This window comes from Orbicella faveolata, unplaced genomic scaffold, assembly GCF_042242905.1.
Source record: "Orbicella faveolata isolate gen_17 unplaced genomic scaffold, um_ofav_v1 contig_47, whole genome shotgun sequence".
Lineage (NCBI taxonomy): Eukaryota > Metazoa > Cnidaria > Anthozoa > Scleractinia > Merulinidae > Orbicella > Orbicella faveolata.
In genome coordinates this window covers 6,983,344-6,996,324 of record NW_028301577.1, presented here as the reverse complement: position 1 = coordinate 6,996,324, position 12,981 = coordinate 6,983,344, and the positions used below count along the sequence as shown (strand labels likewise).

The 12,981-nt window shown below is 39.4% G+C and overlaps 3 protein-coding genes across 3 annotated transcripts; 1 reads left to right on the top strand and 2 right to left on the bottom strand.

The window, feature by feature from the left end:
• Nucleotides 1-611: 611 nt before the first annotated feature.
• Nucleotides 612-3,225, bottom strand: LOC110051987 (ectonucleotide pyrophosphatase/phosphodiesterase family member 5-like). Its single transcript, XM_089280533.1, has one exon. The coding sequence runs from the start codon at nt 3,151-3,153 to the stop codon at nt 1,927-1,929; it is 1,227 nt and encodes a 408-aa protein (XP_089136659.1). The 5' UTR covers nt 3,154-3,225; the 3' UTR covers nt 612-1,926.
• Nucleotides 3,226-3,973: 748 nt separating this feature from the next.
• Nucleotides 3,974-10,060, bottom strand: LOC110051910 (uncharacterized). Its single transcript, XM_020757997.2, has 6 exons — nt 9,676-10,060; nt 8,049-8,213; nt 7,141-7,327; nt 6,855-6,999; nt 5,853-5,971; nt 3,974-4,920 (listed from the first exon to the last, which is right to left on the bottom strand). The coding sequence occupies exons 1-6, from the start codon at nt 9,942-9,944 to the stop codon at nt 4,759-4,761; spliced, it is 1,047 nt and encodes a 348-aa protein (XP_020613656.2). The 5' UTR covers nt 9,945-10,060; the 3' UTR covers nt 3,974-4,758.
• Nucleotides 10,061-10,097: 37 nt separating this feature from the next.
• On the top strand, nt 10,098-12,919 carry LOC110051912 (vitamin K epoxide reductase complex subunit 1-like protein 1). The gene is made up of 4 exons (XM_020758003.2): nt 10,098-10,208; nt 11,372-11,559; nt 11,975-12,084; nt 12,647-12,919. Exons 2-4 carry the CDS (start codon nt 11,396-11,398, stop codon nt 12,865-12,867), a joined length of 495 nt encoding a protein of 164 aa, XP_020613662.1. The 5' UTR covers nt 10,098-10,208; nt 11,372-11,395; the 3' UTR covers nt 12,868-12,919.
• The last annotated feature ends 62 nt before the right edge of the window (nt 12,920-12,981 follow it).

The following is a 12,981-nucleotide window of genomic DNA, read 5'->3' as shown; positions in this document are numbered from 1 at the left end:
TTTTTTAAATAATAACCTTTCTGTTGTGGCTTGAAGTTAAAAGAAAAGATCTTTGTGAGAGTTTACCGTCAGAATCACTATTTCCAGTTCAAAAAGCTTTGGTTATTGCTTATTGTAACTTTTCCTAAACAATTAATGTTTTTTACTCGGGCTTCCGTAGGAAAGCCCGAGTCATAAAATGTGAGCCGTTCTTAGCCGCCAAAAGGGGAGCATGGTCTTAGGCGTTCCTAGCGTAGACCGTGGAAACTGGGGACGAGAATGTGACAGCTTGATTTATCGTATGCTCGCTCTTCGTGTTTTCTGAAGAAAGTCTTGGAAACAATCACGCCTTATACGTTCATCTCGCATACAAAGATGTCGATCGCTTTCGGCACGGGTCGGTCCACGAAATATATTGCTTGAAAGCCTGCGAAATAAGCAAAGTAGCAAGAGATAACAAATGAGCCATGTACGACTTCAAACTACGAAAACACTGACAGAAACCTATGACTACTGAATTAGAAACAAACTATGCTGCTGAGATGAACACATTAGATGTTGAAAAAAAGAAAAAGAAGAAAAAGAAGAAGCGTCGTAAGCAGAACTTCGAAGATAAAGCAAACTACCAGCAATTGGATCAAGAGGATACTCAACGAAGCAACTTGAATAATAAATATCTAAGCGTAACTCTTGTTGAAATATCCTGATTCTTTTATTTGTTTTTACTGTGTTCAGTAAGCTTACTTGTAAAGTACAACTTAATATTGCGTTACGAGGCCCGAGTAAACGCTCTTACATCGTCTAGTTTTTATGAAAAGAGTAATTTCATTCAGTTACGCGATTTCACAGGAAAATTGACGGGTTTGCTCGAGGAGAGTAAAAAGCTGAATGTAGAGGGTACACCCCGCCACTATGTTTGGCTCAACCCCGCCATTCCGCCACACTCAGAATGCCCAATCCCGGCTAGTTAGAGTTTCAGTCAATTCTCCGTGTAAGGTCCGTAACCTGTAATTTTCTGTTGCTTTTTTTTTCTTAACCCCACATCCCGCCATAAGAATTTCAAATTCTGTCATTTCGCATTTTTACTCTGATCCTGCAGGCCGTCAAACCTATGCAGGACGCTCAATTAACTCTTATATCAGATAGCTCGAAAGTGGAAGTGTAGAACGGAAATAAAGACTGCATGACCGACAATTTCTTAGCTATCAGATAACATTTCAGCCCACATTGAGTTAGCCGTAAATTTTGCAGTCCTCAGTTTGTGGAGTACAGCTAATAGTTAAAATATTGACTAAGGGTGCGTTTCTTTGGGAAAAAGCGGATTTTTGGTTTCTTTACTGAACAGATCAATCCAAGATCACTAGGATCATAATGCGTCAAAGAAACCGAAGAATCCTCTCTGGGCAAGGGTTCTTTGGTTTCTTTGACGCACCATGATCCTAGTAATAATGGAATCACCTGTTGAGTAAAGAAACGAAAATGAATCCGTTTACGGATTTAAGAATCCATTATTGGATTTTCCCAAAGAAGCGAACACTAATTGTCAGCTATCAGCTAGCCAGCGGAAAGGCTTTCATGCCCTGCGGTACAAGGCCAAACCGTGCGCGACAACTGAGAGCCTGCCTGGACTCACAGGCTCAGCTATCAGCTGACGCACCCGATCCAGACCCTCGGAGGCTGGACGTGCTGTCGTCATGGTTGTCATGGTCGGTCAATTGTTAAATTGACGCCAGTGTTTTATGCGTCTGTCCTCTTATTGATGACAAATTGCGTCATAACATTGTCAAAATGGCTGTGGAATGCGGCTCGTGGTTCCGCAGTAAAATTTATCCGTCTGTTCTCTTATTGATTATAAAAATGAGCCAATCAGCGCGCAAGAAATTAGAGTTATTGTAAAAACTTGACTCGATCTAAAGCCGTCACTCAGCCCCTCATCACATGGCCACATCATGGTGCTAACAAGTCTGCTGTTGCAACTAAACTACCGTTGTTCGGCAGAGGCTGAATTCCTAATATTTTACACATCAATGGGTAAAGACTAACGGATCCAAAAGGTTTTCCCTCAAAGTTCTCTTTGAACGCAGGCCCGCGCGCAATGAATGCAGTGGACATCGACTTGCACTTGCAACTAAAGCCGTGCGAGAGTTTTTTCCATTGACCATTTTTTGGCATTGGTACGCGCCTGCCTTTTTTGGAACTTAAAACCCAGCCCTCTGAAGGGAAGACCACAAGCGGCGAAATACGTGGGCTGCTCCTGAAGTGCAAATATTCGGGAACTTCATTTTTGTGATAAACGTGTAGGTGACATATGTTTTTAAGGCGTTTATAAACATCCTCCATCTTTCCAGCTTTCGGCGCCAACAACATGTTAAACCAGGAATCCCAGAAATCGTAATTCTCTGGGTCGACATATTTATCAAGGTCAATCACTTTGTTGCAAGAGGTGTTAGCCATGCCATGATCTGCTGTGATCATTATGTTTACTTTGTCGAGAAGCTCGTGTCGTTTTAATCCTTCCACAAACAAACCAACAGTTTTGTCGACTCGTTGAATAGCTTCGGGCAAGTCACGCCATCCCGCGTGGTGGCATGTTTTGTCTGGCTCTTCGAAATAAACAGCAACAAAATTGGGCGGGTTTTTAGCTGTTAACCAGTCAATTACTTTCTTAGCACGTTTCTCAAAGCTCATAACTTTACCTGTTTTGTTAAACTGGTCAACATTGGGAGAAGGCGAATATTCCCTATATTTCGGATACATGCCTTTAATTTTAATGTTGTACCCAGGCCAGTATAAGACACCACTTTTTCCCTTTTGCTTTTGGTTTGTCACCCATATTGGTTCCACACCATTCCACCATCGTGGATCCGTTTGAGCGGCACCAAATCGGGCTTTGAGGACCGGATCGTACATGGTGTTACTTATAATGCCGTGGCTTTCGGGGTAGAGGCCCGTTACAATGCTGTAGTGTCCTGGCATTGTGACTGTTGGGAAGACGGATCGGACATATGGAACAGTGACGCCAGTTTTCTTGAGAAATTCCAAGTATGGTGTATGAGCTTTTCCAGCGAAATCCCACCGGAATCCGTCCAGAGATATTAGAAGAAGTGTTTGAGGCTCACAATTGAGCCCGGGAAAGAAAAATATGGCGAAGAAAACAAGGCAGTTAACTAACATGATTGTCGATAACTCTGCTTGTCCCGATATCTCTTCCAAACAGGTCTCATTGGCAAGGTTTATTGTAGGAAAAAATCAACTTGTCGCATTTCTTGACACCAGAAAAAACCTGCTGTTTTGACAGTTCGTTTGTATCGCTAGCCTAAATATCTAAGTATCTAATGACAGAAAGGCAATATCTAGAGGAGTTTGATTATTCTGAAAAAAAAATTCCCTGTTGAACCTAAATATTCTCGAGCTCTTTTAAAAATATTTTAAAATTTACTCCTAATTTAAATTTATTTTGTCATCCGTTTGGTGAAAGGCAAATTTCTAAAAAGAAAAGTAGGTCTGCCAGTAAAGCAAGAGAGCCAGAGCTTTAATCGCCAGGTGAATATATTGTTTCTTGGATAAAATTAAAGTGTGAATTTAATTAATGTGCGCTAGTGATTTGTTCCAGTGCCCTGATTTATTTTCCAGAACACATGTGATATTCAACGCACGAATTTTTCTAATCAAATTACATGTACCAATGATGAGATCTATCAGAATCCACTATCCATTCTTCTGAGCAGTAAACCATAAATGTAAACGGATCTCACATTGATAAAAATCAAAATGAAATGGGGGTCTGGGGAGAGAAAGCCTTTCTTATAACCCTTTGGGGTTAAAGCTTGTACCAATCTTTCTCTGTTTTTTATCCAATAAAGCCTTACTTCTTACACACGTAAACTGGAAGAGCGGTGTACCACTCGGAGGACTGAGGGGGAGGGCTTTTTCTCCTGCAAAATCTACACCGACGTACAGCAAAAGCAAACAACAAAATGCTGAGGACATGAGATAGTTGAATTAAGTCCAGATTTTATTCTCATGACATTGTCAATAACTCTAAGAATATTTACAAACACTGCTACACCGACTGAGAATCGAGAGTGACTGAGCACTTTCTTGGGGACGCAAATTCTAACTTCACAAAACAGCGCTTATGACGGCACAAGTGTCTAGTTTTTACGAGGTCCGAAACTAACTAGACGAAAGCACCAAAAACAGACCATACAGTCTAAAACTTCATTCTTCACAATGAAATCTTTAACCGTCTCAAGGACCAAGGACCAAGTGGCAAGAAAGGGCGCGTATTAGCGTTAAAACTGCAATGTTCTTGCGCTCTGCCAGCAGAGCTTTCTAGACTTGGTTTCCGTAGTTAACCTGAAGATGATTAAGTACGCTTCATCATATTATTGTTATGTGACGACAGAAGTAATCCGTCATTACAAGTCTTTCAACGCGAGCAACAAAAGCGAAGTAGGCACATGCATCACAGAAAACCTTCGGCGTAAACTTGTTTCTTCTGATTTTAAGCAGATTGTAAGTGGTTATGTTGGGTGCTTTCGGAGCCTGGGATCAGAATGATCACTTTTGCCATCCATTCATAGGTCATTTACCAAACACTGTTCAAGTGAGGCACAGACAGAATGGTTGTAAACACAAACCACATTCCGAAATCCCACCAGAAAAATGATCCAAACTCATTAAACACTGTCACCAATTGTTCAAAACATCTCAGTTTGTGACAAGCTGCATTCTTCCCGCAGAATTTCTTCCTACACTAGTTGATGTTCTCACAAACTACTTTATTCTGACATCTATAACATCTTCATTCTCCATATCTAACTGCTCTGGCGTTTCACCTCCTTTCAGCTCGTCTCCATCAAACAAAAACTTGAGTCGTGAGCGTGGAAGGTTTCTAAATTCGCAATAGGCTGCCATTAGTTTCTCTAACGGGTCGGTCTGAAATGAGAAAGCAGAGTACTTCATTACATACATAACTGACTGAACAGGACTTTGCTGTTCAATATGTAATGCGACAATGTGCTACAAATGACAAAGAAATTCTGCCCTACTTGGGTCTATTTACTATCAGAAGTACTGTAATTAACCACTTAGAATAGACCATTCATGCTTTCAAACTAATCAGGGACAAATCAAGACCATTGGGCTAGAGACCGTAATGAAATGAAATCAAACCAAATTGTAACACATACATGTAACAGTGTTTAACAGAAACGACTTGATTTCACTGGTTTTCACTGAAGGACTATCCTCAGCAGGGTGCAAAGAAATTCAGTTTTCCAGCTTGTTCTTTGAGCAAGGTGTAACTGGAATGTGCAAGCCCCCCCCCCCCCCCCCCCCCAAAAAAAATTTCCCCACCAGCACAATTTTTTAATTACTACAAATGTAAGATAAGACAATAAAGGGTGGACCATAGACTTTCGAGGGAGGGGGTGTGGGTAATTTGGTACAGGCACATTTTTTTTAACCCTTTCATGCACTAGGACGTGTATATGAACAATGTGTTTTTCTCCATGTAACATGCTTTTTGGCTCACTGATCATGCACATTTTTTTTTTTTGGAACTGGTTGTGTGCATAAATTCTTTTCTGGAGCAAGATTGCTTGCAGGATATTATTTTTGTCAAAATCATTCAACAAAAGTCATATAGTCCATTCCTTTATTTGATATTTTCACATTATTCTGAAATTTTACTTTTCTCAAATTTCACCCCAAAACACTTCACTTTTCCTTTGGGCAAGTGAAGGACAGAATCAGCTAACCTGGTCACAAAATCCACAAGCGCCAGGCTACAGGACATTACCTGACTTTCTTTGCACACTGCCAGTGCTTAGAATATTGTTCTAAGAATTATTAATTTCAATAATTACCTTTGTTACTTTAAATGTTTTCTTAGAGTCAGGATCATTTCCCTGAACTTTTATTTCAATTGTGTTTTCTTCATCCTCTTCTTCTCTGTCTGCCACTGGCGCATCCAGAACCAAACATTCTAGAGAAAAGAAACAGTCATTTCATGCACAGTTGTATTCAAGGGAGAGGTTAGTTTGTTCTTATTTGACCACTGCATTCTTTGGCTTTTACACACAGTAGTAAGTTGACTGACAATAGATGGATCAAAAGTTACTAGAACTGACCAATGACAAACTTTACATAAGTCTTTCAGCCGATACCATCATGGCTAAACTGACCGATCACTTTCAAAGGACCAGACTGTTTTGTAACACCACTGACTGATAAATACTATTCACTTCACTCAGAAGATGACTTCCACTCAGGTTGTCAAAACGTCAGTCACCAATATATAGTTGTTTTCAGAGCTACCCTCACCCAGACGATCACACTATACAAACTAGTAGAAAGTTGGTTTGTACTTTTATACAGGACGGATGCGATCAAGGGAGGTATTTAACCAATAAGCTTTTGAACAACCCTTCAGGCCAAGACAAAGCTCTAGTACTATTAGGTAAAGTGGCTGAATTCTTTTTAACCACGCTACTTTGCTGTCTTTGGCTGCATTTTGCAAATTTTCATCCCACTATGTGACTTGTAGATCTTGTCTCCAGCTTAGGTACGACCCCTGAATTTTTAAGTTAGTTGAGTATAGAGCATCATGTTTTGTGAGCAATGAAACATGATCAGCATTAAAAAATAGACACTGCTAGTTCCACAGGTCATTAACACATGTGCCTGGTAAAAACCAGTGCTTAAAACCAGTAGACAATCATGGCACTACAAAATGGTGGGAATGGCCAGAGAACCTGGACCCCTCTCTAATGCCTCTATGCCCGTCCAGTAAGGGTAAGAGGGGCCCAGTGTTGATCAAGCAAGTTGATCCTGTTTTACATCGAGCTGCTTGCCATGTGGGAACTCACCAATGATATCGGCCACACTGAGATGAATAGAAATAGGTGTATCATAGCCCAGGATGTTGATATCTGAAAGGCTTAACATGATCTTGTCCTCCGTCACACCTTCCTGTGCTGCAAGCTGTGATATGATCTTTCCAAATGATTCTGCCTGTGAAGATAAAGATTGTACTTCGATTAGTGAAGAACAAGGATGGCCATCATCATCAAGATTACAAACATGTACAGACAATGTACACTAGGGGATCATACACAATGAGAAGCTTTGCGTAAAATGCACCATGATACTTACAGCCTTCATAGTGAATCTTCTTATTCCTGACCTTGTTCGAACCTTTACCACAACATTCCGCTCAGATGGACTTGGAAGACCATAACTGTCATCAAGATTAATCACACTGCCCTGTAGGACACTGTCAGGCGAGGACCAGCTGTTATCGGCCGACTTTTTCAGTGCATCCAACACATTGTCAAGTTCTCTGTAAAAATGCAAATTATTATTGGACAGTAGGTATTTTTGTTTCCACTATTGAAATGGCTAGATTTAACAACTTACATGTAATGTTGGCTTTCTAACCTTCTCTACTCATTGATGACCAAACAGATACACAAGCAATTTATTATGTTACTTTTTTGATGCCTACACCTCCTAGAGTATCTTGGTCTTCAATCAGATAAGCAATGAAAAAACCAACATATAATGTATTTGTTAAATTAAAAATGAAATTAAAAAAAAAAGTTTAAAATCAACACAGGTGCAGTATGTTTCATAGTTAAAAACATTTACACGTTGACATGTACTCAAGAGGTACAGTCTTCCCGAGGGAAGTGGCCTCTAGCTGCCATTGCTTATTATGCCTGGGCTCAGGCATTTGATGTGTGATAATACATTACTGTCAACTAAAAAAACACAGAGAAGTGTGTTTTGTTAACACTTATTTACTTGATAGTGATTTATCTCGTAATGGAAAGCATTCTTAACCCTTTTAAAACATCAAGAGTCCGGTGTTTCTATGGCTACATGCTACTAGGACAGTAGTGGGTAGAGTTATAAGCTAGTTATTGGCTGGATTGAATGCCCACTTGTCCCTAACATTTTTGTCAATTTTTAACCTCTGTTATAAATTCAACCTTTATCATATGTGAAAGTGTGTCCTGTTTTGAACTTTGAAGCACTAACTGGATTTTTATTTCACAAACCTTCGCTTTCTATTGTTTGCTTGGCGTTGGTTAATCCTGATAAGTGTAGCTGTGGAAAGTTCTGGGCATGGTGGTGGCGGTGATGGTGATCTAGTAAAACTTGTCTCTCTGATGTCACTTGTGGAGCTGTCAATTTCTTCCAAAGACTTGTCACTTGTGATCAAACTAATGACAACAATGAACAAAAGTAACACTGTCAGCTGATTAGGTCGGCATCAAATGGGTCTGTAATCATGCTCGCACAAACAATTAACAAAATTGGGAAGCCTTAAGCCAAAAAGCAATTAGTGGATGACCTCCTCTTTCAAAGATTTAAGGATGATTGTAATGTATGTCTCAAATTAGAAGATCTGAAAATGAAGGTGTTCCTTGGAGATAAGAGTGACCACTCCTGCTTACATCTCAGATTGTCACACAACACAAGGCACCTTGTCATTCTTACCTAGTAAGTCTCACATTGTTCTTTGCACTCCTTTAAAATCAACAGCTACAACAGGCCATTTCCAAGTTACCTTGTGCCTCTGTTTGAAAACGAGTCTTCCTGCAAAACCTTTCATATGAAAATGGGTTTGATTTGCATGAAAATGCAGGGGAAACACATGTCCATATGAATGATTTCACCTGAAGACTTGTTTCGACTGTAAGACTGAACTTATTGTGCAAGTCTCATGACCAACAGGCAAAGCTTGAGAGATCTACCATTCCGATAAATTGTCATGCCCAAAATGGTCAGGAAGCCCTTGTTCTCAGTCATCTCTACATGACAGATATCCTCTGAGTAGCTATAAACTTAGCATGTGATTCCTTGAAAATTCATGGAACAAAAAAACAAAAACAATGTAGTGTCCTCCTTGATCTGGTATACATGTACCACCTGATCTTAGCCAACAAAGCTGATGGATTTGTGTTTCAGGTGATATTCCACATGATTTATCTAATCATAAAACCCAGTGGATATGTTACGGTATAATTCAACTAATATTGACTTTTTCTTTGTCTTATTGAATGACAAGGCACGATAATGTATGTGCGGTTCAAGAAAATATTCATACCCACCTCCAGGAAGGTTTCTGTGTAGTTCCATAAAATATCCATACCCCCAGGAAATTCCAATCCCTTCTGTGGGGGGTCTCCAAGTATGGATATTTTCTGAAACTGCACATTGGAAATTCCAAAGAGGAGGGGTCTTAAAAGCCAAGATTTTTAAAGGAATGTAAGAGCCAAAACTGGAATTTCCAGCAGGATAAGGTGGGGGGAGGGGATGGGGTTCAAACCAAACACCCTTTGTGGGAGGGCTATGGTTATTTTCTGGAACAAAACATTAACATTAAACAAAGGGGATGTTCTTACAAAAAAATTGTCAAAACTGTTAGTCACTAAAATATGAAAATACGAAAAGGGTAATAAAGAATAACAAATGACAAGTGACAATGACAAAATAACGTTGCTTTGCTATGTTGAAGGTAACATCGATCAGAAAATTTAAATAGCTTTAATAAGCTTCCTGAATTAACGGATTAAGAAATAAAAGCTTGCTTATATTGGTATGCCACAAAATTAGAATTCTGTCATCTTAGGTTAAGTTAAAAACATGGTTAATTTGCACCGTCTTGCATTGAAAACTTACATGTCATCTTCGTCTCGATCGCTATCACTGTCCCTTGCTTTAGGGGATTCGCTTTTCATGTTATCTTCCGAGTGCACTCGCTGAAAAGCGTCGTCATTATCCGAATCGGAGCTGTCCGTATCCACCTTAACTTGCTTCGTTCTAAATGACAACGGTATTTGTCCTTTGTACGAAAAGATGTCGTCACGATTTTGCCGTTTTCTTAACAGTTTTCGCTTGGGAGGACGATCAACGGCCCGCTCTGTATTCTGATCCTCCTGCTCAGACATCGTACAACAAAAGCTACACGACACAAGCCAGGAGTTGAAAAAAAATTGACAAAGGTTTTTGGAAAATCTCAAAAACCGCGCGAAACGTTCAACCTCCTGTAGTTGTTGTTCATTATTTGACACGGTGCCTAGTAACCAGGCAATCACATTGGTAACCACGCCGCTTTTGTAAATCTGGCCTCACATGTGATCTGTATGCCAGATTTTACGTTGGTTCTAAGCGTTGAGCTGCACGCAAATTAAATCATTTGAGATATTATTCAGGTTAGTACTTATAGTGCAAGTCATCTGATGTAAATAATTGAAATCCGCGGAGTTTTTGTAAGCGTCGATCAATGTAACGGGTGAACGGCCACCTTTGTTATCGTGCAACCTTTGTTTTCAGGATATTTTGGGGGAAAATCAATGGAATATTTAGATCAGATAAAACGGGATATCGAGTGGGAAAATCATTAATTTTTGCAATTGGAATTAACGGGATACGGGATACGTAGGCCAAAAATGAACGGGTTGTGGGATACTCAGACCCCGGAGAAGGGGGGGGGGGGGGGATGGGGGGGACTCCCATATAAAAATGACAGGGGTGTTCGTCGTACCTTTTAGGGGTTAAGAACGCAGTTTTCGTATCCCTTAGGGTGTTCAGCCTAAAAAGGTCCACAGTGGGAGCTTTTGTGATACCTTTTAGGGTATTGAGCCGAAAAAAATATGACAGGAGATAAGGTGTTATGTAAGGAGGAGGAGTGGCTTTCATATAACATTATGTGGTTAGCCATTTAGGGATGTGCATTGCTGTTGGTTCACACTGAAACAGTGTGTTTCAGTGTAAGCTAAACTATATAATCATCACGATTTCTGTACCCCTAGCCTAGTCAGTATAATTTGTGTGTACTTATTGACCTTCATGTAGAATTTTAATCCAAGAAAGGAAAACCTGTCACCATGGTAACCCTATTTCAGACCAAAACTCCCGAAACCCTGGGGCTCCATAGAAGAGTCATCCTTGGGGAAGTCTAGCAGGACTGTTTCAGATCAAAACTGTCAAAAGGGTTGTTTGAGCTTGCGGTTGCCATTTAAGTGGTTACTTAGCAACAAAACAACAATGTGTGTGACTTTGAGCTGATATTTTTGTCAGACACTGTAATCAGTTTAAAACTTTATGTCAGTTTCATGATATAGAACATCTTCAAAATGGGAACATTACCAATCTTAGTTGGTTATGTTGAATATGAAAAAAATTAATACTTCCCCATAATTTAGAGAGTTTGTAGAAAGACTTACATTTTGTGAAACTTTTGTTTGTATATCCTGTGTCACAGGGCATAGTACTGGCAAATGTTTGCAGCTTCTACTATACTATTTCACAACAAACTGCCAGTTATGCAAGTCTAAGGAAGTTCTAAATTCATTTTTGCATTGAACTCTTGCAGGGTAGTACATCTGAACTGTTAGTCATGGTGGAGTGCATTGGTGTAAGCCGTTTTTTGCTCTGTGTCATTGGCATCACATTATCAGCTTATGCCCTTCATGTCGAGTTCTCAAAGATGCACAATAAGGACTACAAAGCTCTTTGTGACATCAGTGAGCACATGAGCTGTTCAAAAGTGTTTACGTCAAAGTAGGTAGTTAACAGTATCTGTGCCTATATTTTCTGGATCATGTGTACTAAAGGCATCTATGGTTGAGTGTCGATCAACACTTGGTCAACACTAAATTGACACTCTAGCGACATCTCAATGGACACTCAATCAACAGTCAATTGGAAGTTGGTCGATAGTTGGCAGAGTGTCAATCGAATCATGTGTATTGATCGACACTCGATAGTATTTCTGCCAAAATTAGTCGACTCTTGACCAACTGCTGACCAAAATGTTGATCAAGTGTTGACCAAGTATCAGTGGAGTGTCGATCGAGTGTTGATTAGGCTATATCCATGCAACAGTCAATAAATTTAAAGCACATAGGAAGTATAGATTAAACCACTTTTTACTATCTTTATTTTTAATACCATAATGATGCATTCTTTCCACCAGGTATGGAACTGGTTTTGGCTTGGTTGAACCAGTTATGGGTAAAGATTCACCTCTCAATGTGCCCAACAGTATTTTTGGAATCATTTTTTACTCTTTGATTGTTTTACTAGGTAGGAATAATGATTTATATACATTACAAATTTCTCCCTTGCAGGATAATCATATTTACATCTGTAAGTCCTGTTGATATCTTCCTGAAATCTGTGAATCATGCTTGTATACCTAATCACAAGGCAATAGGTAATTTCTGAGTTATGATCTGCCTCTGTTTCAGAACAAGTCTTCTTGCAATTTAACCTTTCATATGAAAATGAGTTTGATTTACATGAAAATGGACTCATAGGCCAAATGCATTTTCATACGCCATGGTTTTGCACATAGACTCGTTTTAATACAGAGGCAGAAGGCAACTCGGAAATGGTCTATTGTGTTCATAGCGGGGCTGTAATTAAGTTTTAAGTCATCAGTTACCTTAATCTTCACACCTGTAAAAAATTATTGTTGGTTTCTGGTTGGAAATAGTATATCAACAACAATGACATTACTGATTGATGATGTTCTAAGACCACTCCTTTTGTGCGTCATAAAGTGTAATAATATGATAATGAGATGTTAACTCAATCTTAATTATGCTTAATATTGAATGATTGAACTGTTTGATTAACATTTCAGGTTTGTCCAAAAGCAAAGTTGCTGCCTGGATTAATTTCATGTTTGCTGTCTCATCCTGTGCAGGCTCAGTTTATCTTGGTTATATTTTATTCTTTATCCTGCATGACACATGCCTTGTGTGTATTTCAACGTATGTTGTCAATGCATGTTTGTTGATCATAAACTTCATAACCCTGAATCGAGCAGTGGCGAGTGCAAGTGCCAGAAAGAAAAAAGAATGAGACCACTACACTGTTTTGTAAAGATTATCAATAAAGTTAATTTTTTTAATGACTTTTTGTGCTTGTCAGATTGTTTAAATAGGATAGCACATAATGGTAGCAGCTACAGACAAA

Excerpts from the sequence above, each read along its gene's own strand:
- LOC110051987 (XM_089280533.1), bottom strand. The coding sequence starts at position 3,153 with ATGTTAGTTAACTGCCTTGTTTTCTTCGCCATATTTTTCTTTCCCGGG.
- LOC110051910 (XM_020757997.2), bottom strand. The coding sequence starts at position 9,944 with ATGTCTGAGCAGGAGGATCAGAATACAGAGCGGGCCGTTGATCGTCCT. Across the intron at positions 8,214-9,675 it reads GATCGAGACGAAGATGACAT|TTTGATCACAAGTGACAAGT; the intron begins GTAAGTTTTCAA and ends TGTTGTCATTAG. Across the intron at positions 4,921-5,852 it reads AAACATTTAAAGTAACAAAG|ACCGACCCGTTAGAGAAACT; the intron begins GTAATTATTGAA and ends TTCTCATTTCAG.
- LOC110051912 (XM_020758003.2), top strand. The coding sequence starts at position 11,396 with ATGGTGGAGTGCATTGGTGTAAGCCGTTTTTTGCTCTGTGTCATTGGC. Across the intron at positions 11,560-11,974 it reads TCAAAAGTGTTTACGTCAAA|GTATGGAACTGGTTTTGGCT; the intron begins GTAGGTAGTTAA and ends TCTTTCCACCAG. Across the intron at positions 12,085-12,646 it reads CTCTTTGATTGTTTTACTAG|GTTTGTCCAAAAGCAAAGTT; the intron begins GTAGGAATAATG and ends TTAACATTTCAG.